This window comes from Corella eumyota, chromosome 4, assembly GCF_963082875.1.
Source record: "Corella eumyota chromosome 4, kaCorEumy4.1, whole genome shotgun sequence".
In the NCBI taxonomy this organism is placed as follows: domain Eukaryota; kingdom Metazoa; phylum Chordata; class Ascidiacea; order Phlebobranchia; family Corellidae; genus Corella; species Corella eumyota.
The window spans coordinates 383,290-407,767 of NC_137493.1; the positions used below are offsets into that span (position 1 = coordinate 383,290).

The following is a 24,478-nucleotide window of genomic DNA, read 5'->3' on the forward strand; positions in this document are numbered from 1 at the left end:
ACAATAACTACACAAGACTCAGGTTAACATACAACAGTGGCTGCAAGTCAAATAAGGTCCTGGGTCCAAATAATAGAAAAAATTCAAAATTTCATTAAAATATTATTTGCACTAATTGACATACACCTTTAAAATTCATTTTAACTGGTTGGATACAAGAAAAAGTTTAAAGCCATGCCCTTTATGCCTCTATTGTAGCACATATAAAACAATAAAGAAGTTAAAATGTTTTTATAGGTTAATAAGATACAAGTAAAATAATGTCTAATATTGTCATTTATGCAAAAGTTTTATATTAGAAGAGGTTTCCTGCCAACATTTAATATATATAGAAAATAACAACATTAAAACCTAAAGATACCTACTAAAAACTACACAAAACTACATCTTAGTAAAGCACATGCACACTTCCTTATTAAAATGCATTTTTTAACAATGGAATTATTCTTAAACTTAAATAAACAAACAGTTCAATAGAAGTTATTCCCAAATATTTCTACAAAATCAAATATAGTAAAAATTAGCACTTATCTGAGCACATTGTTTACAACATGAAAATACTAAAGACCAAATAATGAATGAAAATTAATATTTAAAATAAAACTGTAAAATGAATTAATAAAAACTAGAATTAGCACTTATACGATAAAGAGCACATTGTACACAACGCAGAAATATTGAAGACCAAATAATGAATGAAAATAACTTTAAAAATAACTTTTCTAACTTTTCCATTTTCTTAAAATTTACTTTTTTTGCACAGAAAAGTTTTTTTTTTTTCAAGCAAAATGAACAAAGTTTCCATGATTTCAGGGCCACAACCTAGTTAAATATAAGTGGGTGTAATCTTGATAAAATCTAATTTAATTATTGGGTAAAATTATCAACATTTTTAAAAATAATTTTAACAAATACTTAAAATTTATTAAATCACTAATATTTATGGTAAGGTGAAAACTCACAATATTTGTTGCTTTAGTTACATTGTCACTGGAAGATGGTTGATTATAAATACCTAAATAAAAACAAATTGACAGTTGAAATAACATGTTTTAGAGGGTTTAAACTAATGTGTTTTAGGGGTTTGTATTTGTTTTTAAATTTGAAGTTATTCTTCTTGCCTAGTAAAATGTAAATGTATGCCTTAAAAATTATCAACCATTTAAAAAAAAAATTTTAAAATAGAATGTTACAAAACAAATATTTAATAACTAATCTACAAAAATAAAGGTAGTCTTAAAAATGTAAAAAACCTCTTTTATTATAAGTTAGCTTTAGTTTATTCTAGTAAAGTGATTTAAATATAGTAAATATGTTTGTCCTATGGTAAATATGTTTAAATAATGTTGTATAGTGAACAAAACTTACAGTTCCATATTTGGAACTTTTTCGCTTGCTTTCCTCAATAGTTGTTCCCCATCCTCAGTAAAACCACATTTCCATACATCTAAGTATTGAATGTTGTGGAGGCATGATAAGAAAGCAACAGCACACTCATCTCCAAGATCGTTGTATCTAATATTCAACTTCTGCATCTGAAATATTTAAACTTTAATTAAAATTTATCATTAGCACACCAATAGTTTAAATAAGGTTTTATTGTTAAATTATAATTTGTATATGAATAACTTTAATGAAATATTGTTAAATGTTTAAAATTGAATTTGTTTAATATAACTTAAAAAAATAATAATTGTTAAATTTAAACATTTTCTAAAGATTTAAATTGTTCTTGTGGTTAGGTTACATGTTGCATTTATTAATTTTTAAAACTTTTAATTTTCAAATAATTTGATTCTGAAAAAATACTAAAACTTATTTTAGTAAATATTAATACAATGGATTGAACTTAACAATGGAGCATTGTTAAAGTTAATGGGCATTGTGACTGTTTAACTTTTTTTACAAAATTATAAATTTAATAAAAATTAAAGTTTTGTTTAAACAAATCAATTTTAATATTAAATGTTTAACTTTATCTTAAACAAAATTTATATTTTACTTAATTTAAAAATTACTCTAATTCAAATAATTAATTTAAAACAACTATTAGTCCGATAATTATTGAATCAGTAAATTTAATTGTTGTAGTTAATTTTAGTAAGTGAAGTTAAACTTTAAGTTTAAATAAAATAAATTAAACTACTAATTTACATAAATTAAAAATAATATAAATAAAATAAATTCATCGATACTCTTAAGTTATACCGGAAATTTGATAAAAAACATTTTATTAATTTTTAATTATTTCAAAATAGGAAAAATACAAAACTTAATTTAAAAAAAATATTAATAAATTGTAACTTAACAATGACCCATTGTTAAAATTTATGGGCATTGTGACGATTTTTACTTTTTGTTAATAAAATTGAAAAATAAATTTTTGTTTATATTTTTATCGATTAAAAAGTTTGTTTTTACATAAAGTAATTTTAATATTAAATGTTATTTAAATCTGCTGCTTGTTTAAATAAATAATCTTTAAATACCAAGCAATAAAGTAATATACGTACAGGATGTGTTAGTTTTGAACAACTTCTAGCAATGGCCAATCCACCAACTTCTGTGATGTTACAGTCACTAATATCAAGTTCCTCAAACTTGTCAATAACCTCACCCAGTAATGTTACAGCTTCATCACCGATTTTGTTATGTGATAAGTCCAACTTTATCTAAAACAAAATTTATATTTTACTTAATTAAAAGTTACTTTAATTAAAATAACTAGGATAAAAACTGTTTAACAAAACACTCTATAAAAATAATAATAACTAAAATTTTGAAGTAACACAAAAATGACCAACATTTAATTTTTAATAACATGTTATTTATCTGAAATATTTAAACTTTAATTAAAATTTACTTATTATCACACTTAGGGTGGAGTAATTAAAGTCGAGTTAACGGTAATTGAAGATTAAACTCGAGTTAAATCGCTAAAATTTAACCCGCAAACTAAGGTAGTTTAAACTCAGATTAACTTAAAATTAATTAGCTACTTTATCAAAAAAAAATTACGGCAATAGTCTAATAGTAAAACTAGATTGGCCTAAAAGTTGTTGTGATCGTTTGGACAGAGTCAATAGTAATTCATAGGTAGCTTATGGAAAACAATACAACAGCAAAGCAAAGTTGTATAATTAGTAAGTTAGTACTGGTTGTAATGGCTTTGGTCAGTCTGTAAATCGTCAAAAGTTGTTTATGGCTCTGCCAAATAAATTTGGTTAAAAGATTTATAATTAACTATTTAAGTAGTATTTTATTAAGTTGTCACAAGGGCAATATATTTAACATTTATTGTAGTTATTGAAATTAGAAATTACAAACACCCTGTCAATCCCTAACAATGGGCAGGTCACAAAGTTTAGAGAATACTTTTATGTCGTTGAAGTTAAAAACCGTCCACCCTGGCTTGGCTAAACAAGGAAATGTGCGATGATGGTTTTAAGCATTTTGCCCTCGGTAAATACCTATTTTGGACAGGGTATCATATTTTCAATCTAGAAAAGCTTTGGTATTATATTCATGCGAAGTGGTAAGTAAACCCCTTTATTTAAATTTTATAGATAACTATTTTTTTTGAGTAACAAAATATAAAAACATAAATAATACAATAAATAAATATGCAAACTATTAAATTTCATAAAAGTTGTTTAAACATGCTGCTCGGTAATTTTTTAAATTTTTTGTTTGCTCTATTTTTATTTCAAGTTCTTTCATTTTTAAATCATGTTCTTTTATATTTATTTCTTGGTTCTTTATTAGTAACTTTTTGGTTAGTACATGAATTTCTTTTTTATTTTCTATTTCCTGCCTAAGTGGTAACATTTTTGCCTCCCTTACGTCACCAGAATCACTTTTTCTTTTTAAAGATTCCTTTTTCAAAACTAGAACTCTTCATTGGTAATAATATTCACAACATGAAATTTAACCTGGTCATTCTTTACATGCTATAAAAATTTCTCCATTTGAAGAACATTCAGTAACAATTTGATCATGACTGGGGTGCTACCAGTAAGATCAAGAATCGGCAAGGCATCATCATCAAAACTGTTATGCAGTGAATTGATTTCATTGGAAATTAAAGTTATTATTTAAAACAAAGTTTGGCAGGTTTGTAGTAAATTTATTGTTGTGTGTTATTTGGTTTATCATAAAAAAACAATTGTTACTCACAAATGACTTTCTGTGTAAAAGAGCTAATGGGATTAGGTGGTGGCCACCTCCTGTTTTTCTAATTTTTTTTTATTCTGTATTAGCTGATTTGGCTTTTTTTTAACATTTTTGTATAAACTTTGTAAATTTTCTGGTGTTCTATTGCATCATATATTGATTAAATTAAATTTTTTTGTTAAATCAACCCAAACATTTTTTTTGCAGTTGTGGTAGAAGAATTTGTTAATTTTGAAGTTATAACTGGATAAGATTTTACCAATTCCAACAGTTCTCCTTCGCTTTGATCAGAGTTAAGAGTTCTAATTTTATTATCCATTTTATTCCTAACTACAAAAAGATTACATAAAACACGTAAACAAACATTTTTATGCAGTCTAACTATATTAACGTAAAAATTTCTTCTTAAATTTAAATATTACTGATATATAGTTATTTATTATTTGGTCTCGCACAGCTCACCCAGCCAATAAATGACCAGCTTCTCTATTTGTTTCAATTACTGGGATTTCAGCATCGTAAGGGGCCAGTTTCTCTTGCCTTGTTTTTAGTGCAAAATTATGAAGACGCATAATTGCAACTATTATAATTATTAAATTGTCCAGATGTGTCCGAAGTGGAATTGTAAGGGCCTGAAACCTTTGTTTTAAAATGCCAAAAGACTGTTGAATTCTTGTTCTTGTTTTTATGTGAGCTTTATTGTACTTTTTTGTAGTAATGTGAAGGGATGAAGTAAAGGAGTCATTAAATATTTTTACAGGGGTAACCATTGTCACCTAACAACAGACCAGACACAAATCAATCTTCAAAATGGTCACAAATTCTGGAATTTTCAAAAATTCGGGAGTCATGAGTCGATCCTGGCCAACGCACAACAATGTTGGTAAATACTCGGTGAGCATCACAGATAGCCTGAACATTAACGACAAATTCTTTTCTGTTTCTGAACACCTCAGGAGAATCACCACCAGGTAAAACAATAGGGATATGTGTGCCATCTATTGCTCCAACTACATTGGGAAACCCTGAAACTTGCCCGAAATCATCCATGCATGTTTGCAAAGCCAATCCACTAGGAAATGTTACAAATAAGTGTTTGCGCGAAGCTATACACTTAGAAATCCAATGTACGATAAGGCACACCGTGCATCTATGTACCCCAACTAAGTCTCCATCACTGCATTGCAAATTTCCTGTTGCATAAAACCTAAGGGTCACCAAAAGCTGCAACAATGCTGGAACATCATGGCTTCTAATTTTTAAACTTAAATCTTTTTCAGGAATGTTATAAAGCTGTAAAATGCTATTTTTATTAAATCTGTAATGCTGGACTATTCCTCTTTCTATATATTTTTCCAGGGGATTTGTGATATCTTTTATTCGTTTTTGGGATTTCGTAATTTGTATTTATTATTTCAATGATTTCCAAAGTATCCATTTTAATAAAAAATTACTTAACAATCGTTTATTCCTATTGACAATATTTGAGAACAATTTGTAAAAAAAGTTTCTATAGCGTTCATTTTTTTATGATAGTAATCTTAAGCTTGAATAGGCTAAAGGTCTGTTTTTTGTTTACTAACAGTAACTAATCTTAACTAAGGGTAACTTAATAAAGAAAGTTAAATGTTGAGTTATTACTAAAACCCTTCAAATTCACGTTTAGCCTTATTATTTACAATAACTTAAATCTCGTGCAAAAAAGTGAACAAACCGTCCTTGGTTACAGCGAAAATCAACAAAATTTGTCGTTCGCTGTTTTGATTCGCTATAGCGATTTCAAACCTGTTTAAACCAGTTTTTAGACCAAAATCGCAAGTTAAACTAGGATTAGTTAATCCGAGTTTAACTCAACTTCAATAACACAAAAAAAATAAAAAGTTAACTGAGGATTAAGTTAACTCGACTTTAATAACTCCACACTTATTGTTTTAATAAAATTTTACTGTTAATTTATAAATTTTTTTTAATAAATGAGCCAAAATATTTAAATGTTTAAAATTGAATTTGTTTAATGTCACTAAAAAAATGTATTAATTGTTAAATTTAATTATTTTTTTTTTTAAGTTTAAAATTCTCCAAAAGTTAATAAAGTAAAATTTTGCTGTTAATATTTCTTTAAAACTTTTAATTTTTAAATAATTTGATCCTGAGAAAATACAAAAAATAATTTTATTTAAATATAATACAATAAATTGTAACTTAACAATGACCCATTGTTAAAGTTAATGGGCATTGTGACCGTTTTTACTTCTTGTTATAAAATTGAAAATAAAATTGTGTTTATATTTCTATAAACTAAATAAAAAAGTTTTGTTTTTACATAAAGTAATTTTAATATTAAATGTTATTTAAATCTAGTGCTTGTTTAAATAATAAATCTTTAAATACCAAGCAATAAAGTAATGTACTTACAGGATGTGTTAGTTTTGAACAACTTCTAGCAATGGCCAACCTACCAACTTCTGTGATGTTACGACCACTAATATTAAGTTCCTCAAACTTGTCAATAACCTCACCCAGTAATGTTGCAGTTTCATCACTAATTTTGTTCCATGATAAGTTCAACTTTATCTAAAACAAAATTTATATTTTACTTAATTTAAAGATTACTTTAATTTAATTACCTAAGAAAAAGTTTTAAAAAATATATTCTTTATAAAATAGTAAATATGAGCATTTTGAATTTAAATAATAATTACCAACATTTTAATTCTTATTTAAAGCTAGTTTAAATAAATTTAAAATTTAGTTTTGATAACTTCAAGTAATTTAAGCCCAGATATTTATATAACAATACTTTGCAACTAACCCAGTGAGTACAAAAATATTTAAGGGTAATAATAAAACCCCCAGCAATAATATGGGGGTAAATATTATTTTAACCCAACGTTTTAGTTTATGAAACAAATTATTTTAAGCTTTGTTTGGATCAATATTTTATGAGAGTTTTTTTATGTGAAACAAATTTAAAGTTAACATCGATTTCTGTTTTCTTTGTTATAATTGTAAATAATAAGACTTGTTACGTAAACCTAAAATGTTTGTTGCTATCAACTGTGTTAATCAATACAAAAAAAAATTAAGGATGTAATTTTATACATTTCCCCCTCTTGTTAATTTAACCCCAGTAGTTTTGTAATCTACCTTTATAGTAATATAAAGCTGCCCATTTTAAGTAGGCATACTAAATACTAAAAGTTTAAGTTTTTACATTATTTTTTATTTAATATTCTAAATTTATTTTGTATTCAGGTAAAGAATGTTAAGTTTTGCTTTCAAAAATTTATTAAAACTTTTATTTATTGAATAATGTAATTTGGGGAAAGTACAAAATGGGGAATTGTATCTCAACAATGGACCATTGTTAAACAATATGAGCATTGTTATAATTTTACTTTTTACAAAATTGCAAATTACTTATTCAAACAAAAAGTTTTATTATAACTACAGAATTATTAAAATAATATTGAATACAAATCTATAAATTTTGATGATTTTATCTACTTTAGTAAATAAATTTCCTGTTTAAATTAAACCTGGGCATCATATTCAAAATAACAATAATGTTTTTGCTTACCTTCACTTTTAAACCTTTGAAGATACTAGGCAGTTGAGAAGATTCATCTTCACTAAAGTCCATTCTTAAAGAAAGAGGTTTGGTCAATTGTTCAAACAAGTAGCCAAGATGGATATAGTCACTCGGCAACAACGTTTCCTCAAACTCAAGTTTCAAATGATCAGGTAGAAGACTGAGAACAGACTGGTTGAGGTCATCATCGTTGGATTCATACAAATAACTGCTGAGTTCAACCAGGGTTGCAGTGGCTTTCATTTCTGGGTTATTACTTGTTAAAAGAGTCCCAATCTTTTTACATAAATCTTTTGCATATGTTTCTAGAACAGCTCGTTTCTTATCATAAGCTGTTGAAGAACCAGATTGAAATTCAGACAAATCCTTGGAATTGTAAAATCCAAACAGAAATTTTGTGACTACTTCCCATCGACTAGTGGAAAACTTAGGAACACATTTTTGAAATTTCTTCGGACTTGCCCATAAGAATAAATACATGGCAGCAAACAGTTCTTGCCAGGTGAGATGACTGAAGTTGCTTCGTTTGTCTCCTTCTAATATCTTGACTTTCATGTTTGACGAATCATAAACAAAAGTGTCAAGAAATGTTTTAAGCATTTCTTTTGTAATTCCAGCCTTTTTAATGTCTTTTTGATCAAAACAAATTTTTTTCTTTTTAAACCCATTCCAGGCAAGATAAGCTAGACCTTTAAATTCATTCTCAAGAATGTCTGTGTTGTCAGGAAAATGATCCGATCTCATATAATGCTTTAAAGAAGTAAGCATAACATTTGTCATAGTTTTTAGATTAACTTCAGAGCCAGACAAAATTGCTTGATTGATGCAGTGCATGGATAGAATACAGTTGACAGGAACATAATTGTAAGCATCAATATCTGGATGATCTTGTAAGTAGGTTAAGACTTTAGGTGAATTTTCCCCACATATTTGCACGCAAATGTTTTCTTGTGCTTCCTTATTGAAACCAAGTAGTTTTAACACTAAGATAGGTCTGCAAGAAGGATGCCACTCATACATTTGCCTTGGTCGAGAAGTGATAAACTTATAAGCATTGGGAAATAACTTTCCAGTAAAAATGTTTTTTAGAAAATCTTCAGCAGAGCCATTTGTAGATACCAAGTTTTTGGGTGCTCTCCCTAAGGTAGTACTATCAGCTTCATCCAGTCCATCAAAGATGAGGATAGTGTCAGAACTGTTTTTAATGCAATTAAATGATTCTACATCAGTAGACTCTGGTTGATTCCAATCTATAGATGAATTTGCAACAAGAAACCTGAAAATCGACATTTTTTCATGAAAATCAACTGATCGCAAAATAATGCTGAATATAAATTTTATATTCTGAAGAAAGTCGCTATTTTCAGAAAAAATTTCCTGAATCAGAATTTTAATAAAAGTTGATTTACCAGTCCCTGCGTGCCCAACAAGTGCCATGACTTTAGAATGTATTTTAATAAAGTCTCTTTTTTTCTTGTCTAATTCAAGTCGTTTAGCTTCATTTCTTGGCTCTTTGTTGAATTTTTGTTCAGCTGCTGCTTCAGCATTTCTTTTTGCTAATTCAAATACCTCATTTACTTTAATCTTTGTACCAAAGTGATAGTCAGGTTCAGTTAACTTGGACATTCTTTCAAATTGTTCCTTTCTGGTATGAAAGTGATCAACTGAATCTAGATATTTAATATCAGTTGAAGAATATTGAGCAAGTTCTAACTCAACAAATTCTAATTGTTTGTCTAACTGGACAGGAGAGCAGAATTCATTGGCAAAACTACTAGCTTGCTCAAAACACTTTATGGAAAGTTGTTCACATAAAGAATTACCTAAAACAACACAGTTATAGATTATTATTTGTTTAAATATTTAATATAGAATAACTATTGTGGTTGCTAGTCGATCCGTACTCAAGTCGATGCCCAAAAGTCAAACCGTACTTGCATTGCGTAACCCTTTATACCATTCAGATGCATAAATGTGCTGAATCAGTTTATTTAATATGATTTATCGTAGTAGTAATAGATGATTAGTTCTTACATATTGTACATTGTAACAGAAATAATATAATTTAAGTGCACAAGTGTACCAAAAAGTCAGGCACACACAACTTAGTATAAGACCAATAAGTGTGCTTGCATAATTAATTACATATTAGTTAATAAATGTAATAAAATATTTGACGATTAATTGATAGTGTTTATCCAGGATTTGGCCCATTTAAAAGAGTTTGTATGGTGTAGAATTTACATTAAAATTGAACCACTAGCCCTTGGTTTATAAAAGTGTGAACAATTAATTAATGACCATGTTATGCAATGGTCAAAGTATTTACAAAGTTATGGTATTAAGTACAAGTATATAAAGGGTTTTGTTAATGTTGGGGCAGAATACAAAAGTCAATTTATAAACAGTGTTTTTGTGTATATACCAATTTGTGTTGTTTGAAATTAACAAATTATTTTAAAAGAGGAAAGGGGCCATGACACAAATTTTATATTTTTATTTTTCACAGCGTGTAATACTCGCTGTCATGTTTGTTCTTTGTTTCTTTTTTATAATTAAGACTTTAAGATAAATAGGAGTAAAAAATATGTTTAAGTTAATATAACCTTATTTTCGCATTTCACAAAAGTTTTTGGTATCGTTAGTTTTGTTAATATCTTGTTTTGGTCTTTTTGTTAAATTTACCTTCATTTCGTAAAATTTACCTTCATTTCGTAAAAAAAAAAAAAATTCAACCCGATAATATTGCGTTATAATAACCAGCTGATTAATTTTTAGTTAAGTAGGAGTGAGTATTGTAACAAATATAGACCGTTGTTATCTACTACAGCGAAAACAAGTTTCAACCTTTACTTGTTTGTTATCCTTATTTTAAGTAAGTTTTGTAACTTTTATGTAAGTGGCTTAGTTGTAATGAGATCTTAAGTGTTATGTTAAGTTCTATTTTAATATATTTTTGTTTTTTTGATTCTATTTGGATAAGATTGTTTTTGTAAAATATAAGGAAAGAACTTAAAATTGAATATAGGAAAGAATTGCTTGTAGCATCTTATTCAATAACACTTCGACATGGAAACAGTAAAAATCAAACAGTGATATAACCAGTGGTTATATTATTAGGTATTACTGCACAAGGTTTAAGATTTAATTCCATCTGCATCTATCTTAAAGTGTTATTTTGTTGGTGACAAACTTAGTCACCTTTGCTATTACTAAATACATAAGCAGATTAAAATTATCAAACTTAATAAAGACATTTACATTCGATGCAAGATTAGACTGTGAAGTCAGTCTACTTATATCAAAGATAAACATATACCAAAAACACTTCCATATTATAAACAAGATTTAAATTTACCTTCATTTTGTCTTCTTGGTTCTGGAACAACCTCATGTGGATCTGGAGTTTGTGATTCTTCAGGTTGTTCCTTTATAAACAGTAAAACTTTGGTTATGTAACTACAAAGATTTTTTAATGATTACCAGTTATATTTATTATTCAAACTAAGTCCAAAATTTTATTAATTATTATAAACAATATTTAAACTTGTTTTTAAACATGCTTATATTTATTGACAACTTTAAAGTTAAAACCTGATTTGAAGTAGAGGATCTCGGTTGTACATTTTCATTAGAAGTGGAACCTTTTAAAGTAAATAATATTGGATTAAAACAATGTTTCTTACAGGTGATATTATATTGCAATAATTTAAAACATAAGTTAATTTAAATATTGCCATTTATCGAGTTGGTCGTCAGTATTAGCCAATCAAGTCAGCTTTAGAATTTTTTAAAATTTCGATTGTTTAGTTAAAATATCAACTAAGGTCTAAACTATTGTATTTATAAAAATAAAAATGTTTTTGTTTGTTTTAATTAAATTTTAACATTAATGGTTATCAATAACTAAGCAGTGATAACAAGTTAATATATTGTGTAACAAATAACCATTTAACAAAGTTACTTTTTAGGTTAGCTGTGCCCACCTACAATTACATTAAAACCTGAAAAGTTAGATTCGAATGGTAATAAATATTTAACAACAACCAGCTTTTTTTATGTTAATAATAAGATTGGTGACAATTAGTGTCACAAATCGTTTTTATCTTAACAGCTGTAATTGTGATCAATAATCGCCTTTTTCGTAGAAACAATAATACAACATTAACAATTTTAAAATTAAACAATAGATTTATCGCACTTTGACCATATCAGACTTGTAGCCTTATCACACTGTCATATTGTTCGATTGTGGAACAAACTTGCAAATACCCGCCATGCTATTGTTATTGTTGTTTATAAAATCTGTGCACATTCCGTTAAAAGATTTATTCAGCGTTTGAAATTGTTGAGATACTTATTGCCGTTATTTAATAAACGTGTTTTGCTAAGTAAACTGTGTCGTTATAACTTCAAATCTACAAGGCCTTCTATAGACATTCAAAGTAGTGCCAGTCAAACCTGTTTCCACTGTTACGTCTTTAGACTCTACACTTTTAAAAACGTGACATCTCGAGGCCCGTCCGGGAGCAGACTGTTTGAAAGCTACAGAAAATCAAAAATACAAGGCGTATTTTATCGATAAGTTACCAAAGAGATGGAGAAACACATAGCAGCTGGACAGATGCTAGGCTACAAAGGAGTCGAGTTACGAACGTTCGGTAAAACCCAGAGCAGCTGAAGAAAAAGCTCGAAAAGAAGCAAGAGAAGCCGAAGAAAAAGCCAATTTACATTTATTAGAAATAAAAAAACTAGAAATTGCGTTGGTAGAACGTAATGGATCACAAAATGGAGATATAGTTGCCAGGGCCAAAGCTGCCGCCTTTCGTAGATGACAAAGATGATTTGGACAGCTACCTTCTTTGATTTGAACGGTTCGCCGTGACAAGCGGCTGGGAGAAATGAGATTGGGCTACGTCTCTTAGCGCTCTTTTGACCAGCAAAGCCTTGAACGTACACTCAAGGTTATGTGATGATGCCATTTAATATGAACGTGTAAAAGATAGGGATGGGCCAATCGAATCCGAGTCCGAGTACTCGGCCCGAGTATTAAGCATATTTTAATACTCGTGCTCGTCGAGCATTTTTTAGTATTCGGACTTAAAATGATATTGCTATCAGCGGTAAGTAGTTTTGCCAACATTAAACCTTTTATAATCCATAAATACGTGTTTTTTGGCAAATTTTGCAGTTTTAAAATTATGCGGGAAAGATTCTCGTGAACAGTTATATACGTTTAAATGACGTCATAACCGAGTACTCGGACGCGGCCGAGTATCGCGACAAAATACTCGGGCTCGTCGAATCCGACTAATTTGGATTTCAGCCCATCCCTAGTAAAAGAGTCGCACGATTTTACAGAAGACGGCTATCGTAATAAATTTAGAACCAGTCAGTCAAACCTGTTTCCATCGTTACGTCTATAGACTCTACACTTTTAAAAACGTGACAATTAAACATTTTGATCATTGTTAAAAGTTGACTTTACAGCCTAATTCTACAGTAACTTTACCCAAACTAAATCAGTGTTCAGAATTATATGATGTTATTGACCAGATGATATATTTATATTATCATAGACAGATCATAGACAAGCAAGGATCTTAAAAAAATATGACAAACACTTCCATAAAATAAACAAAACTTACCTTCATTTTGTCTTCTTCTTGTTTCTGGATCAACCTCATGTGGATCTAAAGTTTGTAATTCTTCAGGTTGTTCCTTTAAAAAACAGTAAAACTTTGGTAACTTCAAAGATTTCTAATGATTACCAGTCATATTTATTGTTAAACAAGGTCTTATGACCCAATCAATATCAGTTGTTAATTTTTATTCGAGTAAATATCCCAAAATCTTAAGAACAATTTTAAAGTTAAAACCTGAATTGAAGCAGGAGATCGTGGTTGTTCATTTTCATTTGGAGTGGAACCTTTAATTTAAATAACATTGGGTTAAAACACAATGTTTCTATAGACTGCTTGTGCTACAACACAATAATATATTACATTTATTATATTAAAAGTTGAATACAAAATACCGGCATAACCATATACAGCATAATCTTTGTTAATAAGATCTTAAGTGTTATGTTAAGTTCTATTTTAATATATTTTTGTTTTTTTGATTCTATTTGGATAAGATTGTTTTTGTAAAATATAAGCAAAGAACTTAAAATTAAATATAGAAGGTTTAAGGTTTAATTCTATCTGCATCTATCTTAAAGTGTTATTTTGTTGGTGACAAACTTAGTCACTTTTGCTATTACAAAATACATAAGCAGATTAAAATTACCAAACTTAAAGAGATGGTTCGGTCGTAGAGTTTCTTTTTTAATTTTGTTGGAATTTTTTCAACTTGCACGAGGATACCATTATTTTAAAAATTGGTCAAGTAGTTTTTGAGATATCGGGATTTGAAGATAAATATTGTAAATAGGGAAAGTCCCAACGCTCGCGAGTCACGTGACGCACGGCGTCATCGTCGTAAGATCATGTGCTGGCAGACATAGGAAAATGACCTTATTTTGTCCTCTCTGACCCCTTTGTTGTAATTTTTTTTTAATTTTTTTTGAAGAAAACAAACTTAACATAAAAAGCAATATTTAGCCATATTATATAAGACATTTTTTACTTTTTAAGTATTTTTAATTGGGTAGGCCGTATTTAAAAAATTCTAACAAATTATGGCTATGCTGTTAACTTTAAAAATTTACCAGCTAAAAACGCTTACAAACTCTTGCAAGAAAAAGACAGGTCAACTAAGTCTTATTAAAGCAAAGTTTACCGTTAACACAATCTTAGTTTTGTTTAAAATTGTTCAAATTGGCATATATATATAGACGATATATACTTTTATTTTGGTTATACTATAACAATTATTTTAGGTATATTGTTACAAGTGTAAAGCACAAACTAAAGTTAAAAAAGGCAGCAAACACTAATATTTGTTGCCAGGGGTACAAGTACTTACATATATTGTACGTAATATTAAAAATTGTTTGGAATTATTAATTAATCTATAAAAGATGTTAACCAGAATATTTAGTTTATAGTCTATTAATGTATTATATACTTTATGTGTCTTAACCCATGTGACGTTTAATGATTAAAACTATTTTTATATGATATCCAACAAAATTGTCGGGTATATTAAGTTTTAAGCAAAACTTACTGTTCTAACAGGTAAACTTAGCTTCAGTAACACTCAGTTGACCTGTCTGTTTCAGCCAATATCGGCCAAGTGTTTGTCAGCCAATATCGGCCGTTTCTGCCTTGTAAATTTCCAAAATTAACAACATAACCTTAATTTGTTAGAATTTTTCAAATACAGCCTACCTAATAAAAAATACTTTAAAGATAAAAAATGTCTTATATAATATGGCTAAATATTGTTTTTTATGTTAAGTTCGTTTTCTGCAAAAAAATTTAAAAAAAAGTACAACAAACGGGTCAGAGAGGACAAAATAAGGTCATTTTCCTATGTCTGCCAGCACATGATCTTACGACGATGACGTCGTGCGTCACGTGACTCGCGAGCGTTGGGACTTTCCCTATTTACATTATTTACCTTCAAATCCCGATATCTCAAAAACTACTTGACCAATTTTTAAAATAATGGTATCCTCGTGCAAGTTGAAAAAATTCCAACAAAATTGAAAAAGAAACTCTGCGACCGAACCATCTCTTTAATAAACACATTTAAATTCGATGCAAGATTGGACTGTGAAGTCAGTCTACTTATATCAAAGATAAACATATACCAAAAACACTTCCATATCATAAACAAGATTTAAATTTACCTTTATTTTGTCTTCTTCTTGGTTCTGGATCAACCTCATGTGGATCTGGAGTTTGTGATTCTTCAGGTTGTTCCTAAAAAAGAATAAGAACTTGGTTTGAAAAACTACAAGCATTTCTAATGATTACCAGTCATATTAATTGTTAAACAAGGTCTTATGACCCAATCAATATCAGTTTTTAAACTGGGTCCTTTAGTATAAATATAACAACATTTGGATCACATATTTTGTCCGGCTCTAGACAAAACAATGTGCCGTTTACCATAAGAGAGAATTCTCTCAAACCGTAATCAGTAGGAAAGAATTTAGAAGGGCTGTAGTGTAATTACATTTTGTGTTGAATTTCCATGTGTTCTTTCTACTTGTAAAAGTGTAATTATTAACATAAAATGCAATAATAATATACATCCACTATAAATAACTACATTCTAGTGTAATATAGTTTAATTAAACAGTTGTAAGTTCGATTAAGTCTCAAATTAGGCAGTACGTTTGTTGCTAATTAGTAGCCAACGAAGAGAAAACAACATTCCGTTAACCATAGCAAAGAATTCTGACAAATTGTTCTCCATACGTAAGAATTCTCCAGCATCGTAAATCAGATGAGAGAATTTAGGAGAGCTGTAGTGTAATTATGTTTTGTCTAGAACCGGACAACATACGTGACCCCAACATTTTATTAATACCTTTAAAATTCAAACCTGATTTAAAGCAGAGGATCTTTGCTGTTTATTTTCATTTGAAGTGGAACCTTTAACGTAAATAAAATTGGGTTAATATAGAGTTTATTTTTAGACTATGATTCATAATTAAAAAAACTTTATAATATAAAAATAAGTTGGGAAAACCCTAATGTTGTGTTGAAAGTAAAAATCAATTACAATTTGTTTTTGTAAACATCTTTATTTTTAATGTGGGAAGGTTGAATGCGTTAGTTTAGATCATTATAGATTATGATTGCCTAAAATTTAAGCTACTAATTAAGTGCTGGCTCAGCAGAAGTTCATACTGTTTTCAGCCCCTTAGCAGAAGTTCATATAGTTTATAGCCCCTTAATGTAAGTTTAATAATTTACTAGCACGTATAAGGTTTTTAACTCTCCTATCAGATCAAAAATGCAATTTTCGTAAAATAATTTTGTATTGTGAAAATAACTTGAAAATACCTGTTTGAGGAAATGTAGAATCGTATATTGAAGCCCCAGGCATGAATGCTCCACCATATTGCTCATGGTGAGTGATGTTTTCATGGCGAGTGATGTTTTGAGTGATCTCGTTTTGATGAAAATCACGAATTACGTTGACTTGTGGGTTATTAAAGTTTATCACAGCATCTATAAAAAAATTAATTTAATATTAATAATAAAATTTGCATTGCTAATATGTTGCATAGAATAATGTTTTGTTAGGTTTATAAATAAACTAAGACTTGGCCTGGGGCGACATTATGAAACTCGTTAAGTTAAATTTAACAATCTCGCTAATGTGTCAAAATTTAATGAGCTATCTTGCTCGTTAACTAAATCTGTATTAAAAGCGGTGATGTTACATTTTATCCACAGGGGTGCTTTTATATTGTCATTTTTATAATGAAAAGTTAAAGCTATAATGGATAGCCCAGCAATAGTCCATAAATTGTATGGTAATTCAATTCTACAGTAAATGTTTAAAAAACACATTCATTTACAAAATAAAATATAGTTATTTTATATATATACTTAAAAAAAACTGAAACCCACACAAGAAAACCATGACTAAAGATTAAACAGTTTGGTTATATCATCTATTTCGAAATAGTGTTTTTCTTCGAATCCTTATGTTTAAATGCTAAATTAAATTGAGTATGGTGGATTGTTCAGTTTAATAAAGTTTCATGGCATTATATGTTAAGCATTTATTACACCAATTGTATATGTAACAATTTATATCAATAAGTGACAGTATATTTATGAACTTAAATATATATCTTAAGATGTAAAGTGATAACCAAGACAAAATACTTCTTGCTAAGTTAATGAATAGTAAATTCTACTCGCTAAATTTTGCCCAATCTCATTCGTGAAATTTGATATTTTTTGTTTCGTAATACCCATTTTCTCACTTGCCAATAATAACAAGATCGTTAACTTAACAAGTTTCGTAATGTCGGCCCTGGTTTCTATTGTCAGGCAAACCCAATTATGTAAAATTTACAAACAACTCACTTGGAGGCAAATTCCTTGAAATTTCAGCAAAATCGCCGCCAGAAATATTTAAACTAACTGGTCCTGCTTGCAAGTTCTGTAAAATTTATGTTAATTTTAATAAATGTAACATCACTATAGTAACACAACCTTATCCAAACACTTTAAATAATAAAATTTAAGGATTAATGTTATTATAACAGTCATAAAGTTTTAAATTCGTTCCCCTTTAACCCTTTTTTTAAATATATTTAGTAACCTTGTACTACTAGATAATTTGGGAAAATTTTTAATTAAAACCTTTATCCAGGTTTAAGTAAATAAAATACCTGAGTATTTAAATTCGATTCTGGATCATTATTGTCTGGCAACTCTGGATCATTATTGTCTGGCAACTCTGGATCATTATTGCTTGGCAACTCTGGATCATTATTGTCTGGCAACTCTGGATCATTATTGTCTGGCAACATTGGATCATTATTGTCTGGAAACTCTGGATCATTATTGTGTGCAAACTCTGGATCATTATTGTCTGGCAACTCTGGGTTATTATTGTTTGGCAACTCTGGATCATTATTGTTTGGCAACTCTGGATCATCCGATGCAGTTTCCTCCATGATAAAAACTTCGAACAACTTTGAAAATATTGAAAACACAGAAAATTATTTCAATAAATAACAAGATGATGTTTGAAAGTTCATTTTAAGCAGATTCCCTTAAAAAAATAAACAAATAAGTTGTATTCTAATTACACTAGTTTTGAAATTATTCTTAACCCTTCATAGTGTAACAAATTTAAAGTTAAATTTAGACTTTTAAAATAACTTTATAATTATTAAAAATAGGTAGATCACTAAAATAAAAAGAATAAAGAAAATATGGGATTAATAAAATGATTTTTGTATTTTATTTTTAGTTATTAAAGAACTGTAATCTGTTTAATGCTGCAAATGAACTAATAATATTTTTAGTATTTGTATACAAATGTTGTGATATTGTGTTATATATTTAAATTCTTATTAGTGAATAATATATCAAAAAAAAGAAGCCATTTAATAACATTTTTAGTACATAAAAAAAGCTTAAATTTAACTAAAATAAAGCCAATAACTTATGCTGAAACAGACTTTGGACTAAATCCACCACCTAAGTACAACGTGGCATCAATGTTTATTGTTCATCTAGACTAAATAGATGCCGAGATAATCTTAACAATTTGGCCGGCTTGTTGATTTAATGTCCACATGTTAATATTTTACTAGAATGCCTTAAACTATGTATGTATGATTAAAAGTGATATAAACTTTTTACTGTTATCCAAAACTCATGGCAGGTCCATACAACTTTAGTTCATAAAAGTTAAAGTTAAGTCGAGGTGTGTTCTATCTCTAAAATTTTTTTGTTTAGTTTAAAAAAAATTTTAACATTTCTTAATACTTAAAAGTATCATTTAATTTAATAAAACAAATGTTTCTGCTTAACTAAAACTAAGACAAAACCAATAAAGACAATAAAGATTAAAAGATCAATTCAAAATAAACAAATCTAACAAGTTACTGCACTAGAGAAAAATGAACAATTTTTTAACAAAAATATATACTTAAATGTTGACAGCAAATTAATTAACATACCAAAGTAACACTCTTTTTTACTAACTTATGAAAGAATTATTTATATATTATATACGCTATCAGAAACCCTTATTTTAGTTTACTTTTGTCCCCAGATCAGGAGTTAAACTCAAACTAGACACCTGCACTTGTTTTAACACAATTTAACAGATTTACTTCACTTTAAAAATATTTTTTTAAATGTAAAAAGTTAAATGAAAGGAGTTTAAATGTAAGAGGTTTAGCAACAAACACAGAAAAATAGTTTTATTTAAAAACAGAAAAACATATTTCAAATAAGTAAGTTTTACCAAAACAAAGCAATTAACTCATGCTAAAATAATCTCTGGAATAAAACCACAGCTCTTGGGCAAAGTGGCACGAAAAGTTTATTGTTTACAAAAGAATGGCGCCATAACTTTAACGATTTGAAGATAATGACATAAACCACAAAATAGTGGCACACAACCCGCAACTTTGCAGGGCACCTGCGCAGTGAAGTATTTTAACGAAATTTTAAGGATTCGGTGTAATCAATATTTACGAAAATGTAGTAAAATATTTTAAAAACAAGAGATGCGCGATTTGAGTAAAAAGTTCTTCATAAAAAATTAAAAAAGACACAAAACGACGCAATACGAAAAAAGGAAATTGTTATCGTAATGATAAAGACGATGAAGTAAGCCGAAAAAACAAAATGATAGCAGTTTTATTCGTTAAGTTAAGTATCTACAAATACCGCACGTTTTAATGTCGATTATTAATATTAAGCGCTTTTATGATTATTTGATCATGCTTACATTGAAATAACGTATTCGATACTACAACCAAAACCTTATGCTTATTTATTAATCTGTGAGATTTGGTGACTTTGGCATTTCCACACACTGCAGGCATTCCCATTAAAACATGACAAACTATGAATTAAGGTTCAATACTTAATACTGAATAAAAGAAAATGGCACGTACAGTTTAAAAACAAAAGGTTAAAATACCAAAAAAGTAGTCTAATTATGTTTTAATAAAACACACAAAATGATATTAAATGATTATTTTTATGAAGCTTAAAAAGAGTAGGTAATAGATTTTAGGGACATTTGTGGGTTAAAAAATAGGGCACCTGTGCACCCAATTTTGAGATTGTGCATTTTTTTGGGCACCTGTGCGGTATGATTTTTCTTAGAGGTAACACTGCCATAAACCATGTATAAGTAATATAACCCATTTTTAGCTAACTTATGCTAGAATAACCTCTGGAATAAAGTCACTGCTTGTACAATGTGGCACAGAAAAGTTTATTGTTTACCAAAGAAATGGCGCCATAACTCTAACGAATGCCTGGTTTGTTGATAATGCCATAAATCATGTATGTTTAAAGTAATATAACCCATTTCTAACTAACTCACGGTAAAATAACCTCTGGAATAAAGCCACCATTCCTACACAACGTGGCACACAAATTATTAACTAGAACCAATTTAAAAAACTTTTCAATTAATTTTTTAAATAATTACCAACAGAATTTTAAAAGATTTATGCCTAAAAAATGACTAATAGTTCATTTTTACAAATTTTAAATTGTCAGAGATTGAAATGTGTGAGGGTTTACATGAAATGATTCAAATGTAAGACTTAAAATGTAGGGGTTTCAAATGTGAAGAATACTATACAAAAATCTTAAACATTCTTGTGCTACAAACACAAAAAATAAAAATTTTTCACCAAAAACAAAATACCCTTAACAAGAAAAATATCTTTAATAGTATCTTAAAAATAAGGCCAAGTTTTACTATAACAAAGTCATTACCTCATGCTAGAATAAACTTTGAACCAAACCCATCTTACACAACACGACTTACAAAAAAAATAAAAAAATAATGACCTTGTGTTTTCTATTCTGCAATCAGATGGTGTGGTCGTTTTCCAAAGTCACAGATTCACAGAAAGTGGTTGTTTACCCAGGAAAATGATTGGTACCAAAACCTGAATAATAATAAAATGTTTAATCAAAATAGAACTCACCAATGTCAAATAATTACATATAATTACAAAATACTACAAACAAGTGTTAACTACGCAAGTAAATATACCTGGTGTAATAAGTAAATGACTGCAATTTTATCACAACTGCATTAAGCAGTTATGTACAAAGTTTACTTTTGTCCTTAGATAGAAAATCATATCAAACCATATTTTTAGAACCAATTTATAAAACCTCCAAAATAATGTTTTGAAAATAATTAGCAGCATAGTTTTGATAGTTTTAATTAAAAAAATGAATAATGGTTTAAATTTACAAATTTTAAAATAACAGAAAAGTTTAGATAAAAAAGTTTAAATGTAAAGGGTTTAAATAAAGAGGTTTAAATATTGGGGTTTAGATGTAGGGGTTAAGATGGTTTTTATGTAAAGAGTTTAGCTCCAATCACAAACAATTGTTTTATTTAAAACAGAAAAATATCTTAAATAAGTAAGTTTTACTAAAACAAAGCAATTAACTCGTGCTAGAATAACCTCTGGAATAAAGCTACCGCCCTTGTACAACGTGGCACAGAAAAGTTTATTGTTTACCAAAGAAATAGCGCCATAACTCTAACGAATGCCTGGTTTGTTGATAATGCCATAAATCATGTATGTTTAAAGTAATATAACCCATTTTTAACTACCTTATGGTAGAATAACCTTTACACCAAAGCCACTGCTCCAAACAACGTGGCACACAAATTATTAATAAAAAAATATTAACCTTGTGGTTCTTGGCTGCAATCAGATGATGTGGCTGTTTTCCAAAGTCACGTAGTCACAGAAAGTGGTTGTTTACCCAGGAAAATGATTGGTGCCAAAACCTAAATAATAAAATGTTTAATCAAAATAAAAGTTAACTTTTGTTCTTAAATAGGGGGTCATATTCAAACCATATTTTTAAGACCAATTTTAAAAAAATCAAAATTTTATTTTTAAATATTTAACAACAGAATTTTAATAGTTTTAATTAAAAGAAATGGCTAATGGTTTAAATTTACAAATGTTAAATTAACTTTTCTAATAGTTTTTAATACATTTTTGGTAATTAAATACATAGAAAAATTGCCTAAGAAAGTGTCAGGTGTTTGGTTTCTACAACTCACAGGTGGCCAGAAGTTTCTTCTAAAAACAGAATTGTCCTGAAAAGTTTCAGAAAAAATATATTTAGCAATATGCTAAACATAAAAACCTGAAAATATATTGTTACTGTTTTCGAAAGTTGAAGTTTTTGATTTTACTTTAAAACCTAAAAAAAAAATTAAGAAAAAGTAAAATTTTCCAAAAATAAGAGAATAAATGAAACATATTAAAAACTTCTTTATAATAAAACTTTTTTTTTTTTTTAACAACATATTAAAAAAAATTAATTAAAGTTATTTTTACTTGAAATTATAGCAAAGAAAATTCTCCCCACCACTATGAAAGTATTCAGTTTCGAAAACTATACAGCATATGGTGAATCACTAAAATAAAAAGAATAAAGAAAATATGGGATTAAAAAAATGTTTTTTGTATTTTATTTTTAGTTATTAAAGAACTGTAATCTGTTTAGTGTTGCAAATAAACTAATAATATTTTTAGTATTTGTATACAAATGTTGTGATATTGTGTTATATATTTAAATTTTTATTAGTGAATATGATATCAAAAAAAAGAAGCCATTTAATAACATTTTTAGCACATGAAATCAAGAAATAAAAGCTTAAGTTTAACTAAAATAAAGCCAATAACTTATGCTGGAACAGACTTTGGACTTAATCCACAACCTAAGTACAACGTGGCATCGATGTTTATTGTTCATCTACACTAAATAGATGCCCAGATAATCTTAACAATCTGGCCGGCTTGTTGATTTAATGTCCACATGTTAATATTTTACTAGAATGCCTTAAATTATGTGTGTATGATTAAAAGTGATATAAACTTTTTACTGTTATCCAAAACTCATGGCAGGTCCATATAACTTTGGTTTAAAAAAGTTAAAGTTAAGCCGAGGTGTTTTCTATCTCTAAAATTTTCTTGTTTAGTTTAAAAAAAACTTTTTTATTACTTAAAAGCATCATTTAATTTATTAAAACAAATGTTTCTGCTTAACTAAAACTAAGACAAAACCAATAAAGACAATAAAGATTAAAAGGTCGATTCAAAATAAACAAATCTAACAAGTTACTGCACTAGAGAAAAATGAACAATTTTTTAACAAAAATAAATACTTAAATGTTGACAGCAAATTAATTAACATACAAAAGTAACACTCTTTTTTTACTAACTTATGAAAGAATTATTTATATATTATATACGCTATCAGAAACTCTTATTTTAGTTTACTTTTGTCCCCAGATCAGGGGATAAACTCAAACTAGACACCTGCACTTGTTTTAACACAATTTAACAGATTTACTTCACTTTAAAAATATTTTTTTTAAATGTAAAAAGTTAAATGAAAGGAGTTTAAATGTAAGAGGTTTAAAAAAAAGGTTTAGATGTAAGAATGTCAATGTAAAGGGCTTTAAATGTATGGAGTTTAGACAAAGAGTTTAATTGTAAAAGGTTCAAGAGAAGAGGTTTAATTGTAAGAGATTTAAATGTGAAGGGTTTAGCAACAAACACAGAAAAATAGTTTTATTTAAAAACAGAAAAACATATTTCAAATAAGTAAGTTTTACCAAAACAAAGCAATTAACTCATGCTAAAATAACCTCTGGAATAAAACCACAGCTCTTGGGCAAAGTGGCACGAAAAGTTTATTGTTTACAAAAGAATGGCGCCATAACTTTAACGATTTAAAGATAATGCCATAAACCACAAAATAGTGCCCACAACCCGCAACTTTGCAGGGCACCTGCGCAGTGAAGTATTTTAACGAAATTTTAAGGATTCGGAGTAATCAATATTTACGAAAATGTAGTAAAATATTTTAAAAACAAGAGATGCGCAATTTGAGTAAAAAGTTCTTCACAAAAATTAAAAAAGGCACAAAACGACGCAATACGAAAAAAGGAAATTGTTATCGTATTGAGAAAGACGATGAAGTAAGCCCAAAAAACAAAATGATAGCAGTTTTATTCGTTAAGTTAAGTATCTACAAATACCGCGCG

The 24,478-nt window shown here is 28.2% G+C and overlaps 1 protein-coding gene and 2 long non-coding RNA genes across 3 annotated transcripts; all 3 read right to left on the bottom strand.

Moving 5' to 3' along the window:
- Window position 1: 1 nt before the first annotated feature.
- LOC145749609 (NACHT, LRR and PYD domains-containing protein 12-like) lies at window positions 2–9,391 on the bottom strand. Its single transcript, XM_082565424.1, has 7 exons — window positions 9,175–9,391; window positions 7,754–9,015; window positions 6,589–6,747; window positions 2,514–2,672; window positions 1,369–1,535; window positions 963–1,015; window positions 2–822 (listed from the first exon to the last, which is right to left on the bottom strand). The coding sequence occupies exons 1-6, from the start codon at window positions 9,389–9,391 to the stop codon at window positions 1,006–1,008; spliced, it is 1,974 nt and encodes a 657-aa protein (XP_082421550.1). The 3' UTR covers window positions 2–822; window positions 963–1,005.
- LOC145751233 (uncharacterized) lies at window positions 9,341–15,591 on the bottom strand. Its single transcript, XR_014283719.1, has 6 exons — window positions 15,564–15,591; window positions 13,645–13,694; window positions 13,414–13,486; window positions 11,360–11,409; window positions 11,124–11,193; window positions 9,341–9,588 (listed from the first exon to the last, which is right to left on the bottom strand). It is a non-coding gene; the product is annotated as an uncharacterized LOC145751233 (long non-coding RNA).
- A 2,689-nt stretch (window positions 15,592–18,280) lies between these two features.
- Window positions 18,281–22,186, bottom strand: LOC145751236 (uncharacterized). The gene is made up of 3 exons (XR_014283720.1): window positions 22,102–22,186; window positions 21,238–21,338; window positions 18,281–18,380 (listed from the first exon to the last, which is right to left on the bottom strand). It is a non-coding gene; the product is annotated as an uncharacterized LOC145751236 (long non-coding RNA).
- Between the last annotated feature and the right edge of the window lie 2,292 nt (window positions 22,187–24,478).